Source organism: Thalassophryne amazonica, chromosome 15 (genome assembly GCF_902500255.1).
Source record: "Thalassophryne amazonica chromosome 15, fThaAma1.1, whole genome shotgun sequence".
Classification (NCBI taxonomy): domain Eukaryota; kingdom Metazoa; phylum Chordata; class Actinopteri; order Batrachoidiformes; family Batrachoididae; genus Thalassophryne; species Thalassophryne amazonica.
Genome location: NC_047117.1, coordinates 58,006,860 through 58,028,710, shown reverse-complemented (window position 1 = coordinate 58,028,710; position 21,851 = coordinate 58,006,860). Strand labels below are relative to the sequence as shown.

General features: G+C 40.6%; 1 protein-coding gene across 1 annotated transcript; it reads left to right on the top strand.

Annotated features, from left to right (window-relative positions):
- The first annotated feature begins 1,640 nt into the window (after positions 1–1,640).
- Positions 1,641–16,002, top strand: LOC117526761 (hepatic lectin-like). Its single transcript, XM_034188842.1, has 6 exons — positions 1,641–1,827; positions 10,996–11,085; positions 13,633–13,833; positions 13,969–14,108; positions 15,498–15,598; positions 15,774–16,002. The coding sequence occupies exons 1-6, from the start codon at positions 1,716–1,718 to the stop codon at positions 15,922–15,924; spliced, it is 795 nt and encodes a 264-aa protein (XP_034044733.1). The 5' UTR covers positions 1,641–1,715; the 3' UTR covers positions 15,925–16,002.
- Positions 16,003–21,851: the final 5,849 nt, after the last annotated feature.

The window sequence follows — 21,851 nt, the reverse complement described above, 5'->3', positions numbered from 1 at the left end:
GAATCTCGTCTCTGCTGTTTGCGGACGATGTGGTTCTGTTGGCTTCGTCAAATCAGGACCTTCAGCATGCACTGGGGCGGTTTGCAGCCGATTGTGAAGCATCTGGGATGAAAATCAGCACCTCCAAATCCGAGGCCATGGTTCTCGACGGGAAAAAGGTGCTTTGCCCTCTTCAGGTTGGTGGAGTGTCCTTGCCTCAAGTGGAGGAGTTTAAGTATCTCGGGGTCTTGTTCACGAGTGAGGGATGGATGGAGCGTGAGATCGATAGACGGATCGGTGCAGCATCTGCAGTGATGTGGTCGCTGTATCGGACCGTCGTGGTGAAGTGAGAGCTGAGTAGGGGGGCACAGCTCTTGATTTACCGATTGATCTATGTTCCAATCCTCACCTATGCTCATGAGATTTGGCTCATGACCGAAAGAACGAGATCGCGAGTACAAGCGGCCGAGATGAGTTTCCTCCGCAGGGTGGCTGGGCGCTCCCTTAGAGATAGGGTGAGGAGCTTGGTCGAGCTTGACTGTAAGCTTGTAGCTTGAGCTTGGAGTCAAGCCGCTGCTCCTCCACATCGAAAGGAGTCAGTTGTGGTGGCTCAGGCATCTTTTCCGGATGCCCCCTGGATGCCTCACTGGAGAGGTGTTCCGGGCACGTCCCATTGGGAGGAGGCCCCGGGAAAAGACCCAGGACACGCTGGAGGGACTACATCTCTCGGCTGGCTTGGGAACGCCTTGGGGTTCCCCCGGAGGAGCTGGGGGATGAGTGTGTGGTTCGGGAGGTCTGGGCGGCTTTGCTTGAGCTGCTGCCCCCATGACCCGACTCCGGATAAAGCGGAAGAAAATGGATGGATGGATGGATGGATGGATGGATGCAAATTAGCAATGGATAACTTGAAATAGTGTTGCAGAATGTTTTGAAACCTCTTCAGAATAAATGCTTTGAAACATTCCATTTGATGTGTTCTGGTGTTGAAGCACTTTGAAACACAAGTGAACAAAGTAAGCTCAAACTGGTTTTTAATTTCATATTTAAAGGCTACAGTCAGTAGAGGGTCGACTCATACTAGCACATACATTGCTTGTCATGATGATGAAGGCGTTAAAAGGTCATGGGCTTTGGTGCAACAGATTAATTAAAAAAGAAATGTTTAGCTTATGTAATTCACTCCCTGGACTAGAATACAGAACATCAGCGAAACAGTTCCTGAAAACTAACAGATGTTTGATTGATGCACTGATATGAAGCGCACAGGGCTGATCACTGCTGTCTGATGGCCTGTAGAAAATATGTCATAATTATAGTAACAGAGTCGCAACTCTGTTTTGTTAGGCTTAGGGTTAGGCAGCCAAGATATTTGTGGAAAATTGGTTTGGTAAATTTTGCATAGTCAAAGCAACAGTCTGACAAACATGGAAAATGTTACAGTAAAAACTTTGAGAGAAAAAAGGGTATGTAACTAAAAGCAGATTACTGCTTGGCAACGAAACCTATCAGCCCCTCAGCATATTCTCACACTTGTTTCTTCAACTGAGATAGCAGATCTAAAGTTTGTAAGTAGCCTGAGAACTTACAGATAAATTTGTCAGAAATGAGGAAGTGGTGTTGGGGGGGGGGAGGAGAGAGATAAACAGAAGTAAAGAACAAGTAGATCATTACAGTCTTACTTGAAAAACTGCAGCACAACTTCAGTAACACCTTTGTCTCACTCTGGTGGATACATCATGGCGAGGTTCACCCATAAAGAGGAAACTGAGATCTCTGTTGACTGCAGAAACCAGTCTGATGCTCCAGTGATAAATTTCACTTTAAGGAACAGCTCTGATACAGTGTCTGGTAAGACAGAAGTCCTAATTATTTGCTCAATAACAACAGTAATCGCTGGTGTCAAAAATGCAAAGAACAAAATCTTTTACATCAAAGATGTAAATGTTTTGGACATGCAAGTGTAAGTGTCTTTTGAAAGCAGGTGCAGTGACACGACAGTACTCTGCTAAATTAAAGCTTTTGTTGTGAATACTTTGAGAAAGTACTGGCTTAAAAGTTGGGAAAATGGACTTGTAACTGCAGTGGCATACAGTAGTGTTCAGAATAATAGTAGTGCTATGTGACTAAAAAGATTAATCAAGGTTTTGAGTATATTTCTTATTGTTACATGGGAAACAAGGTACCAGTAGATTCAGTAGATTCTCACAAATCCAGCAAGACCAAGCATTCATGATATGCACAGTCTTAAGGCTATGAAACTGGGCTATTGGTAAAAAAAAAAAGTAGAAAAGGGGGTGTTCACAATAATAGTAGCATCTGCTGTTGACGCTACAAACTCAAAACTATTATGTTCAAACTGCTTTTTTTAACAATCCTGTGAATCACTAAACTAGTATTTAGTTGTATAACCACAGTTTTTCATGATTTCTTCACATCTGCGAGGCATGGAGTCAACCAACTTGTGGCACCTTTCAGCTGTTATTCCACTCCAAAATTCTTTAACAACATTCCACAATTCAATCACATTTCTTGCTTTTGCTTCAGAAACAGCTTTTTTGATGTCACCCCACAAGTTCTCAATTGGATTTAGGTCCGGGGATTGGGCAGGCCACTCCAAAACATTAATTTTGTTGGTTTGGAACCAAGATTTTGCTTGTTTTGCTTGTCTTGTTGAAACACCCATTTCAAGGGCATGTCCTCTTCAGCATAAGGCAACATGACCTCTTCAAGTATTTTGATATATCCAAACTGATCCATGATACCTGGTATGCGATATATAGGCCCAACACCATAGTAGGAGAAACATGCCCATATCATGATGCTTGCACCACCATGCTTCACTGTCTTCACTGTGAACTGTGGCTTGAATTCAGAGTTTGGGGGTCGTCTCTCAAACTGTCTGCGGCCCTTGGACCCAAAAAGAACAATTTTACACTCATCAGTCGACAAAATATTCCTCCATTTCTCTTTAGGCCAGTTGATGTGTTCTTTGGCAGATTCTAACCTCTTCTACACGTCTTTTATTTAACAGAGGGACTTTGCGGGGGATTCTTGCAAATAAATTAGCTTCACACAGGCGTCTTCTAACTGTCACAGCACTTACAGGTAACTCCAGACTGTCTTTGATCATCCTGGAGCTGATCAATGGGTGAGCCTTTGCCATTCTGGTTATTCTTCTATCCATTTTGATGGTTTTCTTCCACGCGTCTTTTTTTTTTTTTTTTTCCATTTTAAAGCATTGGAGATCATTGTAGATGAACAGCCTACAATTTTTTGCACCTGCGTATAGGTTTTCCCCTCTCCAATCAACTTTTTAATCAAACTACGCTGTTCTTCTGAACAATGTCTTGAACGTCCCATTTTCCTCAGGCTTTTAAAGAGAAAAGCATGTTCAACAGGTGCTGGCTTCATCCTTACATAGGGGACACCTGATTCACACTTGTTTGTTCCACAAAATTGACGAACTCACTGACTGAATGCCACACTATTATTGTGAACACCCCCTTTTCTACTTTTTTTACTAATAGCCCAGTTTCATAGCCTTAAGAGTGTGCATATCATGAATGCTTGGTCTTGTTGGATTTGTGAGAATCTACTGGTACCTTGTTTCCCATGTAACAATAAGAAATATACTCAAAACCTGGATTAAACATTTTAGTCACATAGCACTACTATTATTCTGAACACTACTGTAGGTTCAGTCTTCCATCCCAAGAGGAGAACTCATGGACACGAACGTCACAGCAATACTGGGCTTTCAATGATTTCTTTGAACTCTTCTTCTGAAGCAGAATAATTGTCTACATAAATCTGAAAATGAGGGCAAAACAAAAAAAAACTTTGGTCCAGAAATTGTCATTTTTTTGGTCATTTTGGGTTTTCTGAAATTAACATATGCATGCAGGACACTTAGACTATGAATTCAGTGATGTAGAAAGTTCCAAAATGTGCTTTAAGTTGTACAGGCCTTTTAATTTCCTTTTGCTGATCATGACTGACTACAGCTGGTAGTTTCTCTGTGCCAACATAAAAACACACTGGACCAACACATATTACAGTGGGAAAGTCCAGGGAGCTCAGTGCAGATCTGAGAACGAGGATCACAGATTTACACAACTCAGGAAGGCTTCTTGGAGCTGCTGGTAAACAAATGCAGAGACCAAGATCACCTATGTAAACACTTGTACATAAGTACAAGTTAGAGGAAGGTGTCGCCACTTTGTCAATGTATAGAAACAAAGACTCAAACTGTCACCTGAGCTGGTTCAGATGGTCAGGAACAAATTAAGAACCACCAAGGAACAGGCCATGAACCTGCTGGAACACAAGTGTCACTGTTTACAGTCAAGTGAGGTCCACATTACCAGAGAGTGAGGGGCTGCCAACACCTTCATGTGCACTTATCCTCTATAGGCCCTGAGTCCTGTTGGTGACTGTGCTTATCCCAAGATTCTGTAGCATGGAAGAGATGAGTATCTACAACTTTCCCTTGGACAGGCCACAAGTCCAATGTAGTTTACTTCCTCAGCCAGGCCTGCTACCCATTAACAGCTGGGTATATTGGGACAATGCAGATATAGTTAGACAGACAGCTGTGTGACTGGGAATTCAACCCAGGTCTGCCAGCATGCAGACCAACTCTTTATCCCAGCAAGTTACCTTTCATGTGCAACTGAAGTTTGCACCTAACATCATGGATAAAGAAATAATCTTCTCAAGGAACATTTTGTCAAATGAGACAAAACTTGAATTGATTGGTCACAATGACCACAAATATCTGGAGGAGTAAAGATTAGTTATTTAACCACAAGAACACTGTACCAAAGCTGTGGTAGCATTATGCTCTAAGGCATAATGGCATGTTACTGCCATTTTAACTGTTGTATTCCAACAAGGTGCATGGAATAATGAAGACTGGGGACTACCTTAGAATTTATATGTAAAACCTCACACCATTAGCTAGGCCATTGAAGTGCAGACATGACTGGGTCCACTCTTGGGTCAGTGACCCCACACAAATGTCTACCTCCAGCAATTCTGCCATGAAGATAGGTCTAGTATCCAACTAGAATTCCTTACTAATGGTGAACCTTGTCCATACGTAGTTAGACAGTGATAACAAATTTTGAAATTTTGCCACCTACCACAAGAGTTGAAAGCTTTAAATCAAAAGGTGTAACAAAAATATTGGATTAAAGGTTTATGAATTACAGACATTTGTATGCATAATTGCGATCTGATGTGACCCCAAATGCACAGAACAGACAGGATGTTTTCAGTATTTTTTAATCAATGCTGATTTCAGTCCAGGTTTATACACAGTGATCAATGTTCAAAGCACAAATTCCAAAAAATCCTTAGGTTAAACTCAGAAAACATAGACAAGAAGGGTAAGTGGGCAACTGTGACGATCAACGTGGAGAACATGAACACAAAGAAACACAAGGGGAAAGACAAACTGACATACCAGAAACCAAAAACCAGAAAAGTAGGTTTTAAGTAGACTGGGAAGTGATTACTATTGGACAGGTGCACAGATGGCTGAATGAATTCAGGTGTGAGAGCAAACATGAAGAAACCAAACCAAACAAGAACACTATGTCAAAATAAAGTAGGAAGTGAGGCAAACTGAAAAACCTACAGAATAAAACCAAAGCAGGGCATTTATAAATAAAGCCAAACCTCAGTAAAACTCAAAAACAAGACTGAAACCAAATGCACATTCAGGACTCTCCCTGAGCAATGGCACTAAGGTGTTGCACCATCATGTTATATGTCAGTGCCATCATGCAAACTGTTAAATTTATGGTGTTCCCTCTCTGTTTTGCTGTATCTTTTTTTTTTCTTCCTTAGTTTTGGAGGTTTCCTAGACTGTAAGCACCGGCAGTCGGCCACATTCTTAGTCAGACTTGTGTGTGCAGTGCACATGAACGCAGCCTGTGAATAACTGGGCTGTAGAGTGCAACCTTTCTACAAAAGCCGCAGTGATAAATCTGCTGTTCACTCTCTTAATGAAGATAGGAACTCTGATGGAATCCAGTAACAATTAGCATGATAAAGGCATTTTTTAAGAGTGAAACTTGATTCAGTAAACGTGCCGGTGTCACCGACCAAATGGCCCCTTCTAAAATTTGGTCCACCCTGTCTTCACTGCATGTGTCATTTCTGAGCATCATCCATGGTTCACTGATTATCACCTCGTTTCTGCTTAAAGCTGACTTTAGAATGACTTAAGAGGTTTTACTTTGTCATCTGATGGCTAATAATCACATTATTCCCTTTGATCACTTGAGGTGTAGAGAGTCAGTCTCAGATGTGCTGCTGTGGTCCCAAATGACATGCACAGTGAAGGCAGGGTGCACCAATTTTTAGAGGGGACCGTTTGTTCGGTGACACCAGTCTTTTCACTTCATCTGTGAGATGTAGAGCAGCCAGTGGACCAACACACAGCACCGTGTGTTTTTAAAATACACAAACACACTGCTTCACTTTAAATACGTAATAAATGTATTTTTGATTATCAGCGTGGAGTCAATAAGAACAGCCAGCAAACCCTCTTAGGCCCAGTCTCAATTCTCTTTTGTACCCCTTCCCCTTCCCCTTGGCCCTACCCCTACGCCTACCCCTTTAAAACAAGTGGTAAGCCGAAGGGGTATGCCTCTAGCCCTATGAATTGAGACACCCCTCCGTCTTAGGAGGAAAAAAAACTGCCCGTCTCAAACTGCCATCTTCACTGTTTGTGAACATGGCAACCGAAGCACAACTTGTTGCAGTAGCCTGTTTGCTCTTTTTATTTTCTCTTCTTTCTGCATAAATGCAAAGAAATAGAAGAAGTCACAGATTTCTTCGACGCATCACAATCATGTTGGAGAATGTTGTGGTATTAATAATTAATTTAATTAATTTCTCATTTATAATAATAATAATAATAAATAATATTAATAATTAGTTAATTACTAACTTATTAATGTTAATAATGCTAATAATAATTAATTAATCATTAATAGTAATAATTAAAATTGTTAATTGATTAATCATTAATTGATTGATTAATAATTAATTAATTAATTAGTAATTAAACACTTGATATATATCAGTCTGTGTGGAATGAATGTATACATTATACAAATTTCACTTTTTGAATGGAATTACTGAACTAAATCAACTTTTTCATGATAATCTAATTATACAGCCAGCACCTGTATGTATGTTCTGGGCTGCATCTAGTTCTGTTAACCTTATATTTCTTTTTCAAATTGTCCCATTTTTTGCATCCAGCCCTATTTCCTTTAGAAATTTCCTTGACAAATAATATCAGTCTATTAGGACGTCAGGTTATGTGTTACACATATACATGTGTGTGTGTGTGTGTGTGTGTGTGTGTGTGTGTGTGTGTGTGTGTGTGTGTGTGTGTGTGTGTGTGTGTGTGTGTGTGTGTGTGTGTGTGTGTGTGTGTGTGTATACAGTTGTGCTCAAAATATTACATACCCTGGCAGAATTTTTGTTTTTTTTTTTTGGCTATTTTTAAGAGAATATGAATGACAACACAAAAACTTTTTTTCACTCACGGTTAGTGGTTGGGTGAAGCCATTTTTCGTCAAACAACCGTGTTTCCTATTTTTACATCAAAATGAAAAGAGAACCACCCAAATGACCCTGATCCAAAGTTTACATACCCCTGTTCTTAATACTGTGTATTGCCCCTTTAACATCAATGACAGCCTGGAGTCTGTTCTGTTGGACCTCAGTGCTGCTTTTGATACTGTTGACCATAAAATTTTATTACAGAGATTAGAGCATGTCATAGGTATTAAAGGCATTGCGCTGCGGTGGTTTGAATCATATTTGTCTAATAGATTACAGTTTGTTCATGTAAATGGGGAATCTTCTTCACAGACTAAAGTTAATTATGGAGTTCCACAAGGTTCTGTGCTAGGACCAATTTTATTCACTTTATACATGCTTCCCTTGGGCAGTATTATTAGACGGTATTGCTTAAATTTTCATTGTTACGCAGATGATACCCAGCTTTATCTATCCATGAAGCCAGAGGATACACACCAATTAGCTAAACTGCAGGATTGTCTTACAGACATAAAGACATGGATGACCTCTAATTTCCTGCTTTTAAACTCAGATAAAACTGAAGTTATTGTACTTGGCCCCACAAATCTTAGAAGCATGGTGTCTAACCAGATCGTTACTCTGGATGGCATTTCCCTGATCTCTAGTAATACTGTGAGAAATCTTGGAGTTATTTTTGATCAGGATATGTCATTCAAAGCGCATATTAAACAAATATGTAGGACCGCCTTTTTGCATTTACGCAATATCTCTAAAATCAGAAAGGTCTTGTCTCAGAGTGATGCTGAAAAACTAATTCATGCATTTATTTCCTCTAGGCTGGACTATTGTAATTCATTATTATCAGGTTGTCCTAAAAGTTCCCTAAAAAGCCTTCAGTTGGTTCAGAATGCTGCAGCTAGAGTACTGACGGGGACTAGCAGGAGAGAGCATATCTCACCCGTGTTGGCCTCCCTTCATTGGCTTCCCGTTAATGCTAGAATAGAATTTAAAATTCTTCTTCTTACTTATAAGGTTTTGAATAATCAGGTCCCATCTTATCTTAGGGACCTCGTAGTACCATATTACCCCATTAGAGCGCTTCGCTCTCAGACTGCGGGCTTACTTGTAGTTCCTAGGGTTTGTAAGAGTAGAATGGGAGGCAGAGCCTTCAGCTTTCAGGCTCCTCTCCTGTGGAACCAGCTCCCAATTCAGATCAGGGAGACAGATACCCTCTCTACTTTTAAGATTAGGCTTAAAACTTTCCTTTTCGCTAAGGCTTATAGTTAGGGCTGGATCGGGTGACCCTGGACCATCCCTTGGTTATGTTGCTTTAGACGTAGACTGTGGGGGGGTTCCCATGATGCACTGTTTCTTTCTCTTTTTGCTCCGTATGCATCACTCTGCATTTAATCATTAGTGATCGATCTCTTTTTCCTGGTTCTTTCCCTCAGCCCCAACCAGTCTCAGCAGAAGACTGCCCCTCCCTGAGCCTGGTTCTGCTGGAGGTTTCTTCCTGTTAAAAGGGAGTTTTTCCTTCCCACTGTGGCCAAGTGCTTGCTCATAGGGGGTCGTTTTGACCGTTGGGGTTTTTCATAATTATTGTATGGCCTTGCCTTGCAATGTGGAGCGCCTTGGGGCAACTGTTTGTTGTGATTTGGCGCTATATAAGAAAAAAGTTGATTGATTGATTGATTGAGTCTTTTGTGGTAGTTGTGGACGAGGCTCTCTGATGGTAAAGCTGCCACTGAATATGTCTTGGACTTTATTTACATTAATTACAAAGAAATACAAACAGTATGGCACTTTATGGTAAATCTGCATGGAGTAGACAGTTCTCAAAAACTGAGTGACTGTGCAAGAAGGAGAAGAGTGAGGAAAGCCACTAAGTCACCCAGACAATCCAGGAGAAGTTATGGGATTATGTGGCTGTGATTGGAGAAATTGTGCACAGTGCAAGCTTTGCATTTTGCATCAATACTCTTAGCTTCATAGTGGAGTAGAGCAAAGAAGGATTTTCTTACCAAAACAGATCAAATCCAGGCTTGCATCTCAGATGTACTTTCTGGCAATTTGTAGCTAAACTTTCAGGTCTTCTTTTTAAGAAAATCCTCCTCTATACCACTTCGTCATGAAGATGGATAACTGGTGATATGCAATATGCATCCAGCAGCATACACGTTGCTGTCATAGGCAATTGCCTGTAAAGTTTTTTGGCAAGTTATAACTTTCTAAACAGCGTAATTTGTAATGAAAGCTGCTTACATTTGTGTGGCTCTTTTGGCGCCATATTTGTTTCTGTGGAGACAGCGGTAAGCTCCTCCTGCCCCTCTAAACAGAGTGTGCATCCAGATTCACTCCGTTTGGAGGGGTTTGTAGCCCTCCGCTTGCTGCAAAAAGAGCACGAGAGACACCCCTCTGTGTCTTGTGCCCACACAAAACAGAGGGGAAGGGGGAAGGGGAAGGGCTGAGGGGTAGAACTGAGATTCAGCCTTAGACTAACATCATCTAACATTTGTGTCAAATGAGTGGTTACTTAGGGAGCCTACGATGAGGAATATCACCTGCGTTGTGAGGGAGCATCAGCTATGACATACTGGGCATGTGGTACTTTTCTCTGTGCATGATCCAGCACATATGTGCCTCAAACTTGAGGACCACAGTGGCTGGAAAAGGTGAAGGTGATGCCCACGCTTCACCTGGCTGTGGTAAATAGATGGTTACTTTCAAGTGGTGGAGATGATGGTGTCAGAGTTTGAGTTTTGTTAGTTTTTTATTTTCAGGGTTTTGGTTTGCTTATTCTCTTGTTGGGATTTTTCTGTTTGGGTCTGTCTGTCTCTGTTTCTCTTGTCTCTCTCTTGGTTCTTGGTGATGAGTGTTTCTCTCTCTCTTTGTTCCTGCCTGCCTCATAGTGTGTACCTGACCTTCTGCCTGTTGCCTTGACAACGCCATATTGCCTGATGATTCTGTACTGCTGCTTGTCGTGTACCGACCACTGCTATCCACTTCAGTAAAGTTTACTAAAAATCAGAGCTGTCTGCTGCAGCCATACATTTGTGTACTACCATTCCTGAGCATCCCGCCTATCAAATGGTTTGGTTGTCTGTTTGGGTGGTTGCCATTCAGACCCCGGGATGGTTCCATGTTGTAGTTAATGTGGAAACACATGGTCCTAGCACATGCTTGCAGACTTAGTGATCCACTTTTATCTCAGTTTTTTCTTTTTGTCTCTTTCTTTATCACTCTGCAAAATCCACCCAACAATATACCAACAATCTGACATTTTGACACACACTCCTGGTTGGTATTAACAGTATGTCTGCAGTATGATGTGATTTGGTAGTTGCAGATGTGCATGCAGAATGGATCAAAAGGAACTCAAAATTCTCTGTCATAGCTGTTGCTAATTATTGTGCTCAGATGTGTGTCTGTTTGTGTGATTTCTGTTCTCAGGGAGAAAACTGTACATTCTGGTGGCTGTGAGTTTTGGGCTTTTGTGCATCCTGCAAGCAGTTCTCAACATTTCACTGCGTCTTGCTCAAAGTGAGTCAACATTCAACAGTCAACAACGAACTGTTTCTACATTGTGTATCACAATGCCCCAACTAAAATAATCTTAACCTGCATAACACAAAAAAAGATCATTTGTATAAATTGTGAAACTTCACAGTGATTTTTCTGAATGCACATTCTTCACAGAAACACATAATTGGATTTTCCTACAGTGCATGAACAGCTACATCACAAGTTGCCCCAACTCAGATTTTTTTTTTTTCTGATTGTGTTGATTTTGGTGTCAAATTATGCACAACATTTTTCTTCTGCATTGTATCACCAAAGATTAAAAGATAGGAATTTGATTGTGATTCTTTACATTCTGTTATGTTTCTGGTCAAAAAAGCACACAACACAGTGCAAGTGTCATTAAAATACCAATTAGTACTTATTTTTGCACCAATTTCAATTTATTTTCATTTATATAGCCCCAAAATCACAACAAAGCTGCCTCAAGGCACTTCACACAAGTAAGGTCTAACCTTACCAACCCCTAGAGCAAGCACACAGGTGACAGTGATAAGGGAAAAACTCCCTCTGATGAATTGAGGAAGAAACCTCAAGCAGACCAGACTCAAAGGGGTGACCCTCTGCTTTGGCCATGCTACCGACATACTTGACAATACAAATATACAGGAAATTTTGGGAGTCCATGCTGGTGTCCAGGATTGGAGGCTGGCTGAGGAGGGGGAAGGGAAAGGGGGTTTGGGGTCACAGTGAGAGACCTGCATGCAGCGTGCTAGCGTTTTTATATTGACCACCGCCTATCGGCCGTTTGGAACGCCATTAACCGGGAGGTGGTGTTTAGAACGGCGTACTGTCTGCTAGCGCCGCCATTTTGTCTGCCTCTGTCGCCAGTTAAAATGCCCTTGAGGGCTCTATTGCCATTTTACACGCCGTTGGTTAGGGATACATCGCCGGCCGCCAATTACGGCGGTGTAAACTGCAGCACTACAGGAAGGGGCAGGATGAAATGGCGATTAAAAAGTATCAAACGCCGTTGTTCGCGTTGTCTCCGTCGTCACGCGAATTCTCCAGGAGCGCTCCTGGAATTATTCGACATGTTGAATAATTTTTTCGACGATTCCCAGTAAAGCTGGAACTAAGCCACGCCCCCTAGTGCCGGCGTTAACAACGGCGTGTGATCCTTAAGACGGCCAAAAACTCTTCCGGGACGCCTCCGGGAGCTCTTACGTCTATTTGTAAACGGGGCTTTAGCTGAGTCCTGAACTGCATGTCAGCTTTTAGTTTGTGCTCTGTTTTATTGTACATTTTGTCTTCTTTTTGGGTGTTGTCGGTTCTTTGCCTGTTGTTTCTGCTTGGGTTCTCTCTGTCTTTCTCTTGGTGGTGGGCGTTTCCCTTTGTCTGACCACACCCCTGTTCTAGTCACCTCCCCTCATACCTGTCCTTGATTTGCAGCTCATCACTTGGGTGTATTTAAGACTCTCTTTTAGCTCTGGTCCTTTGCCAGCTCAATGTGCCTTGAGTCTTCTTTCCAGCCTTCTCTTGTACCATTGCCTTGCTTCGTTTTTCCTCATTGTGTTTTTGACCACCTGCTAGTTTTTCTCGACCACATCTCTCGCCTGATGATTGTTGTACTTCTGCTCTTGTCTGACTGCCTTACCATGTACCGACCCCTGCTAACCAACCCAGTAAAAGAGTTAAGCCTACAGATCTGTGAGTTTGTGTTCTGCATTTGTGTCCAGCTAGTTGTCAACACCGAGCCTGATACTGCACTGAGAAAAGCAGAATTATTTTTCAGCAGAATCTGGACAAAGTTTGTTTTGGTACATTTTAAAGAAGGTGTAGTCTAAAGTAATTTTGAAGAAATATCAATATTTTAACGCAAAAAGTAAAAGAAATTTGAGAAAAGATCCTAAACATCTTCTTGAATGGAACTCATTGTCATGGTGGTTCAATGTGAATCTCCCAACTTGGTTTTGCTGATTAATTATTGCTTAAATTGTCAGGATGTGAGGTTTTGTCTTGTTATATTTTCATGTTTTGGTTGATTTTGTCTTGTTTGGTTGCTTCTCTTGCTGGGGTTTACCTGCTTGGGTTTATCTGCCCCTGTTCCTCTGGTCTGTCTCTCCTGTCACTTGGTGGTGGGCGTTTCCCTCTCTCTGGCCACACCCTCATTCTGGTGCATTCCAGCACACCTGCTCCCAATCTGCACCTCATCACCTGGGTGTATTTAAGCTCCTCATTTTGCCCTGCTCTCTCACCTGATTGATGTGCCTTGTGACTTCTCTCAAGCTCTGTTTTTGTGTATTCCTGACCTGCTTGCCTCTCATGTGTTATGATTACCTGCCTGTATTATTGACCACACCTAAGCCTGATGTTCCATGTACTCTGCTGTTGTTGTACTCTTCCTTTTTGTATACTGGACCCTGTTTACTGCTTCAGTAAACTGCTTTTATTCACAGAGCTCTGCTTTCGAGTCCTGTATTTGTGTCCAGCCTTTCTGTGGAACCACACCTGATATAAATATATAATAAATACTTGAGCCATCCATGTGTTCTTTTGTTGTGGCAGTCCATGAAGACAGAAGGAGCATGATGACAACTCAGTTACAGCTAGAAAAAGGCAACTTGACCACAGAGAGAGATGACCTAAAGACCAGATACAGTAAACTAGAAAGTCTCAACTACAATCTGACCCAAATCATCAGTTACTTAGAGAATGAGAAACACAACTTGGAGACTGTAAACAGAAACCTGATCAGAGAGCGTTCGAGTAAGTTATATACTGTACTTTTAATGGTATTTCAGTGGTATTTACTTAATGTTTTTGAATGAGTGTCATTGTTTCTGCATCTTGTTGTATTTTGTGAAGGAAGATTTGCTGATTTGTTTCTTTTTTGTCCAACAGACAAAATATGTGATAATTGGATAGACTATGGCAGCAGTTGTTATTTAATCTCCACTGGAATGAAAAACTGGTACAGCAGCAAAGCAGAATGTGAAAAGCTCGGTGCACATCTGGCTATTATATCGAGTGAAGATGAACAGGTGAGTTAGACATAAAAGTTTAACAGCTTTGATTTATCCACATTGTACACAATATTAATTTTACTCACATTTGCATTTATTTTCTTCTCACCAAAATGTAGGTTGTTATTGAAAGGGCTTCTGTTCATGTCATCCAAACATAAAGATTCAGACACATGTACATTTCTAAATTACCACAGTTGTACCTCCCACTGTAATAATAAGAAGAAAGAAGTACCATAAGTACAACCCCAATTCCAATTAAGTTGGGACGTTGTGTAAAATGTAAATAAAAACAAAGTACAGTGATTTGCAAATCCTCTTCCACCTATATTCAATTGAATAACCACAAAGACAAGATATTTAATGTTCAAACTGATAAACTTTGTTTTTGTGCAAATATTTGCTCATTTTGAAATGGATGCCTGCAAGACGTTTCAAAAAAGCTGGGACAGTGGTATGTTTACCACTGTGTTACATCATGTTTCCTTCTAACAACACTCAATAAGCGTTTGGGAACTGAGCACACTAATTGTGAGTGTCATGACTGGGTATAAAAGGAGGATCCCCAAAAGGCTCAGCCATTCACAAGCAAAGATGGGGTGAGGATCACCACTTTGTGAACAACTGCATGAAAAAATAGTCCAACAGTTTAAGAAAATGTTTCTCAACGTTCAATTGCAAGGAATTTAAGGATTCCATCATCTACAGTCCATAACATAATCAAAAGATTCAGAGAATCTGGAGAACTTTCTACACGTAAGCGGCAAAGCCGAAAACCAACATTGAATGCCCGTGATCTTCGATCCCTCAGGCGGCACTGCATTAAAAACTGACATTGTGTAAATGATCTCACCACGTGGGCTCAGGAACAATTCAGAAAACCATTGTCAGTTAACACAGTTTGTCAGCACTTGTCCAGTTAAGGGTTGACTGTGCATGAGCCAGGCACATACACAGTGAGAACACTGGTCACATAACAACTGCAATAGATGGTAACAAACATCCACACAGGCACTTTTCCAAGTGTCATAGCAACTTTAGGCATTATGTCTCTTTTGTCCAGCTTGTGTGCTGAATGAGCTGATTTACTGCTGATTTTGCAACCAACACCGAAGAGGAAGCACTGAAAGTCGTGTGACTGTGCCGCATCTATAGTGGACCTGACAGGACTGTTTGGTGCCTTAAAATGGCTTGGAAGTAATTAGAATTCCATGAGGGAAAGACATAGCTATGATGATGGAGTCAAAAATTGGTGTAATGGAATTCATCATGTCATTCAGTCTGAATAACAATGCAAATATACTGTGTGTGCAAAACCTAAATAACAGTGAATAATAAGCTCACATTATTTGTTTGTTATTTATTTTAATTGGTGTTTCTCTCTCTCTCTCTCTCTGGGAAAAAAAGAGATTCATTGGAAGCTTTAACAAGCCTTTGTGGATTGGACTAACTGACAAGGAGACTGAAGGGATCTGGAAATGGGTGGACGGGACGCCACTGACCAGAAGGTTCACACACTGTCCATATTACTTTATAAATTAAAATGTGAGTTTAAAAAAATATGTAATGATCTTGACAAATGTCAACAAAGGTATTTTGATTTTTATTACTTTTATGTCATATGTGTTTTTTACATCTTGGTTTGTGCTGTTTGAACAAGTCTAATTTATTTTGGGGTTTCAGTTACTGGGACATCAACGAGCCGAACAATGATGACGAAGGTCTGAACGAAAACTGTGCAGAAATAAGGGGTCATCACAGTAAGAAGTGGAACGACGCACAATGTGTAATTGCAAAATTTTCAATCTGTGAAAAGAAGAAGAAATGCTGTTAATCCAGCATCCAAACAAGTAAAGAGAAATAATCCACATTTTGATCAAGCTGAACGTTTTGTCTCCTGTAGCCTGTTAAACAAAAGCCTGCAAATTACTAAACATTTCTATTTCATGTATTCATTATTTACATCTATGTTTATTTATATTTCTACGTAATTGTTTAATTCATTACTGAATAATCCAGAATATGATTGTAGTATATACTGAATAATGGAATTATATCACGCTAAATGTTTCATTGAAATTTAAAAATAATGCAATTGATATCAAATGCAATGCTTAATAATGATTACACTTGTTCTCACCAAAAACAGAATAAACTGTAAATCACTTCTCATTGCTATAGGTATCACCAAGAAACATATCTTCATAGCACAAACATGACATACTGGAAGAACCCTCTTGTTGACTATGAAGTCGTAGAAAAAAATGTTTTCAGTCAAGAAGAAACAAACTTAACTAGAAGCACTCAGAGAGTGCAAACCTCAGCCAAGGCCATAGGGTCACTGACCCTAAAGAGATTCCCTCCTTGGCACAGTGATCTATTCAACAATTCAGTGTTACAACCAAAAAACTCTGATACATACACTTTTCTTTCCTTTATATTTGACATCCTTGACCATGAAAACATACCACAAGAACTTGGAAGCACTTTTATGTCTTTATTAGTTTAAAAGTTATTGTATAAAAACGATTTTTCAGTAATGCCGGTTTTCTTCTGGATCTAGGTCCATAACATTTGAAGCTACATCAAATCTGATGACACCTTACTGAATCAGTACAGATTCAGCTACAATGTGATGTTAGTTGTGCATCTCTAGCTTCATTTGTCACCTCACACTGACACATTTTCTATGTTCCCTATATTTTTGCATATTCTGGATCACCAGATCCGGAATCCGGATCCGATCATCACCAGACTTTGTTGTTTGATAGAACATTTGACTATGTTACACCCTAATTTTTTTTCAAGCCTTTCTGCCTTGTTTTTGTGGAGTTAGAAACTAGAATGTCAAAATTCCCCCTATCCCGCAATGGTGAAGAATCCTTTAAAAAAATTCCTAGATCTGGATCATGATCCAGATCACCACTAAAATTTAATCACTTGTTCCTCTTGTCATTTCCAACCACTCCACAAAATTTCATCAAAATCCGTTCAAAACCTTTTGAGTTATCCTGCTGACAAACAGACAAACAGACAGACAAACAAACAACATACATAACATAACCTCCTTGGCGGAGGTAATGATGCTTTTACGAGGTCTATTAGAAAAGTATCCGACCTTATTATTTTTTTCAAAAACCATATGGATTTGAATCACGTGTGGTTGCGTCAGACAAGCTTGAACCCTCGTGCGTATGCGTGAGTTTTTCCACACCTGTCGGTTGCATCATTCGCCTGTGAGCAGGCTTTGAGTGAGGAGTGGTCCAGCCCCCTCGTCGGATTTTCATTGCCAGGAAATGGCGGAATGATTTGGGCTTTTTTCCATCAGAATTTTTTCAGAAACTGTTAGAGACTGGCAGCTGGAAACCATTAGAAAAATTTATCTGGCTTTCGGTGAAAATGTTACGGGCTTGATAGAGAATAAGGAGTGTTACTGTCGCTTTAAGGATGGCCCCCAGCGGCTGTGGGGCGCGCCGCGCTCCGAAGCCACCATCGACAGACTGAACGACCATTTCATTTCTAAATGGATGGCTGTCTGGATCCATGACCATTGTGTGCCATTTCTCTGGTTATCACAAGAGCTGGACATCAACCATTTTCCGGCAGTTTTCACTTTTAACAAGAGATTTTGTCATGGAAAGCCGAGCGGAGGCTTCGCGCATCACGATGGATTCGCTACTGGAGCGAGACAAAACCACCTCCGTTTTGGTCTCACAGGACGGCTTTGAGATGGCGTTCAGACAGCTGTCGGTGGTTTTTCCATCGAGTGATTATCCGAGAAATTGTGGATGTGCCTGGACATGCCAGAACATGTCCTGTGAGGCTTCATCACGGCGTTGCTTTGCGCCATGCGGCACCGCCGCAACGCACGAAGCCTCCGCTCCTCTTTCCATGACAAAAACTCCTGTAACAGTGGAATGTGCCGTTCATTTCCAAACTGGACACTGTGTTTTGTCCGGGACGTCGTCTGACTAGCACAGGAATTGTGAAAAGATGTGGACATCAGCACTTTTTCGGCACATTGAGACAGACGTGCGGAGGAATTCCGCGCGTCGCGGCAGTGCCGCATGGTGCAAAGCAACACCGTGATGAAGCCTTACGGGACATGTTCTGGCATGTCCAGGCACATCCACAATTTCTCGGATAATCACTCGATGGAAAAACCACCGACAGCTGTCTGAATGCCATCTCAAAGCCGTCCTGTGAGACCAAAACGGAGGTGGTTTTGTCTCACTTCAGTAGCGAATCCATCGTGACGTGCGAAGCCTCCGCTCGGCTTTCCATGACAAAATCTCTTGTTAAAAGGGAAATCTGCTGGAAAATGGTTGATGTCCAGCTCTTGTGATAACCAGAGAAATGGCACACGATGGTCACGGATCCAGACAGCCATCCGTTTAGAAATGGTCATTCAGCCGCGCCCCACAGCCGCTGGGGGCCGTCCTTAAAGCGACAGTAACACTCCTTATTCTCTACCAAGCCCGTAACATTTTCACCGAAAGCCAGATAAATTTTTCTAATGGTTTCCAGCTGCCAGTCTCTAACAGTTTCTGAAAAAAATCTGATGGAAAAAAAGCCCAAATCATTCCGCCATTTCCTGACAATGAAAATCCGACGAGGGGGCTGGACCACTCCTCACTCAAAGCCTGCTCACAGGCAAATGACGCAACCGACAGGCGTGGAAAAACTCACGCATGCGCACGAGGGTTCAAGCTTGTCTGACGCAATCACACGTGATTCAAATCCATATGGTTTTTTAAAAAAAATAATAAGGTCGGATACTTTTCTAATAGACCTCATAGTTCTTCCAGATTGGACTATTGTAATGCTCTTTTTTCTGGTTTACCGCAGTCCAGCATCAGGGGTCTTCAACTGGTTCAAAATGCTGCTGCCAGACTTCTGACACAAAGCAGAAGGTTTGACCACATTACGCCGGTTCTGGCATCCCTTCACTGGCTTCCGGTCTCTTTGAGATCGGATTTTAAAGTGTTATTATTAGCCTATAAAATTGTTCACTAACTGGCACCCCCCTACCTGGCCGGCCTGGTTGAGCCCTATGTACCGGCTCGGGGCCTGCGTTCACAGGGTGCAGGCCTACTGCGTGTCCCTAGGGTGAATAAAAAGTCACCAGGTTACAGAGCCTTTTCCCACCGCGCCCCAGCTCTGTGGAATGATCTGCCTGCCTGGAGACTTTTAAGGCCAGACTGAAGACACACTTTTTTCCCAATTTTATCATTAGCATTTTATACCATTGTGTCTTCTTTTATTCCTTTTATTTATTTATGTTTTTTATTGTGTTTTTAATCTTTATTTCATTTTATTCTGCCTTTTAAATGATGTTTGTGAAGCACCTTGAGGCGACTTGTCATGATTGGCGCTATATAAATTAATACATTTTAATTTGACTTCATGATATGTGTTATTTTATTAAAATTTTTTTTTTTTTTTTTTTTTTTTTTTTTTTTTATTTGCACATGTGTTGTTTAACTGGTATGAATGCGACCACATAAATTCAAATCCAAATCTTTAAATACAGAAATCGACAGTGACACTTTACATTGATGACTCATGTAAAATACTTAATATATAAAAATATCTCAATCAGCAAAGTGACATTTTTAAAACAAGTTTCAAAATAAAACAACTTAATTGCAGAAAAAAAATCTAAATCAAATACACATAACAGAAAAAAACTTGCTACACACAAAATATTTTGAATACAGTGGAGCAAACTGTGTACTGGGTGAACATTCTATTTTAAGAATAGTAGCACGTTTGAGTATTTTTACAACCACGTCTGAAATAAGTCTGTGTCAGTGAAATGCTACAATCTGACAAAACATCACAATCAGGTTGCATGACAGGTCATTAATTTTTGCATTATTTTTGAGGTGATGCACTGATTTTTATGTAATTTATGTTTCTTTTCTAACAAATATATGGAAGTAAGGATGAGTGGTTGAGCAGACCTTGAAGGCTATTCTACATGAATGATATATGTCTTTTAAAAACAAAGTGGTGCAATATTAAAATTCAATCTAACAGACAGGTTGAAGGATGAAAATAGTCTCAAAGCTCTTCCGTCTTCGAGAATTAATAGAAAAGCATGACAACTATTTGTAGTCAAAGTTTAAGAAAATAAAATCCAATTTAAAAGAAATATGGAGATGACTAAGTGCACAGATCTCAATCTAAATAAAAAAGCAGTTTCCACATTTTAAGACCTCGCATCCACAATGTCAAAAATACTAATGTTCCAAATAAAATGAATCAGTACAGATTCAGCTACAATTTGGTGTTAGTTGTGCATCTCTAGCTTCATTTGTCACCTCACACTGACACATTTTCTATTTTCTCTATATTTTTGCATATTCTGGATCACCAGATCCGGAATCCGGATCCGATCATCACCAAACTTTGTTGTTTAGTAGAACATTTGACTATGTTACATCCTAATTTTTTTCAAGCCTTTCTGCCTTGATTTTGTGGAGTTAGAAACTAGAATGTCAAAATTCCCCCTATCCCGCAATGGTGAAGAATCCTTTAAAAAGTTCCTGGATCCGGATCGTGATCCGGATCACCACTAAAATTTAATCACTTGCTCCTCTTGTCATTTCCAACCACTCCACAAAATTTCATCAAAATCCATTCAAAACTTTTTGAGTTATCCTGCTGACAGACAGACAGACAAACAAACACACAAACAAACAAACTCGACCGAAAACATAACCTCCTTGGCGGAGGTAATAACATGACATCCTGTGGTCATCGCATTACTCCATTCCTATCCTAATCATGTTATTATATGTATCCTGAGTCTCATTGTGTCCATTGTCATGTATGGTTTATCATTTATCGATAATAAATACAAACTGGTATCTTTAATAGCATAGACCTGAGGTAGCATTGCTATGTTCCAGGAATTGGGGATGGTTCTTTGTTCGGGGCGGTGCTGGTAAATAGACTGCATTTGTATAACGCTTTTCCATCTGATTCAGAAGCTCAAAGCACTTTACAGTCATTCCACCCATTCACACACACACCAATGTCAGGGTGCTGCCATGCAAGGTGCTCACTGCACGCCAGGAGCAGCTGGAGATTACGGATCCTGCCCAAGGGTGATTTTTTTTTAGCCAGACAGGTGTTTGAACAGAGGTTCCTCTAGTCTCAAGCCCACTGCTTAGCCTCCCCTACCTCACCTCACCATGTCCTGTTGTCATTGCAATGCTGTGGATAGTGGTGTGGGGGCTCGAGGGGGGCGGAGCACTGCTATAGTCATTATAGTGGCTGCTTATGAACAGTCACCACTAGGGATGGGTATTGATAAGATTTTATTGATATTGATGTCATTATCGATTCTGCTTATTGATCTGATTCCTTATCAATCCCTCTTGTGAATTTTCTGTGTACTAAAAGTAGGCTTTATAGGTTTTCTATGTCAACAACATTTTACTGAATCTTAAAGTAAATAAATATGAAATTGGTCACTGAATCCTTGATCTCTGGACATAGAAATAAGCAAAATCTGTAGTTTTTGTCAAATGTATTTCCTTGCAGACATTAATGGTATTAATCTAACTCCATACCTCTGAGCTGAGCTCAGCCGGCTGCGCTGTACATCAACATCAATATAATTCATAAAGAATGCAGAACGTCTCATTTTGGGAGGAAATAAATGTTTTAGTCAGTTGTAGTTTGTTGTTTGGAAAGAGGTGTCATTTTATTTAAAGCAGCAATTTGCTTTGAAGTTATTAATTCCTACCG

What these genes read in the sequence shown, in the direction of transcription:
- LOC117526761 (XM_034188842.1), top strand. Translation starts at nt 1,716, where the DNA reads ATGGCGAGGTTCACCCATAAAGAGGAAACTGAGATCTCTGTTGACTGC. An exon ending in CCTGATCAGAGAGCGTTCGA is followed by an intron (nt 13,834 to 13,968) that starts GTAAGTTATATA and finishes TTTGTCCAACAG; the next exon opens with ACAAAATATGTGATAATTGG. An exon ending in TATCGAGTGAAGATGAACAG is followed by an intron (nt 14,109 to 15,497) that starts GTGAGTTAGACA and finishes TGGGAAAAAAAG; the next exon opens with AGATTCATTGGAAGCTTTAA.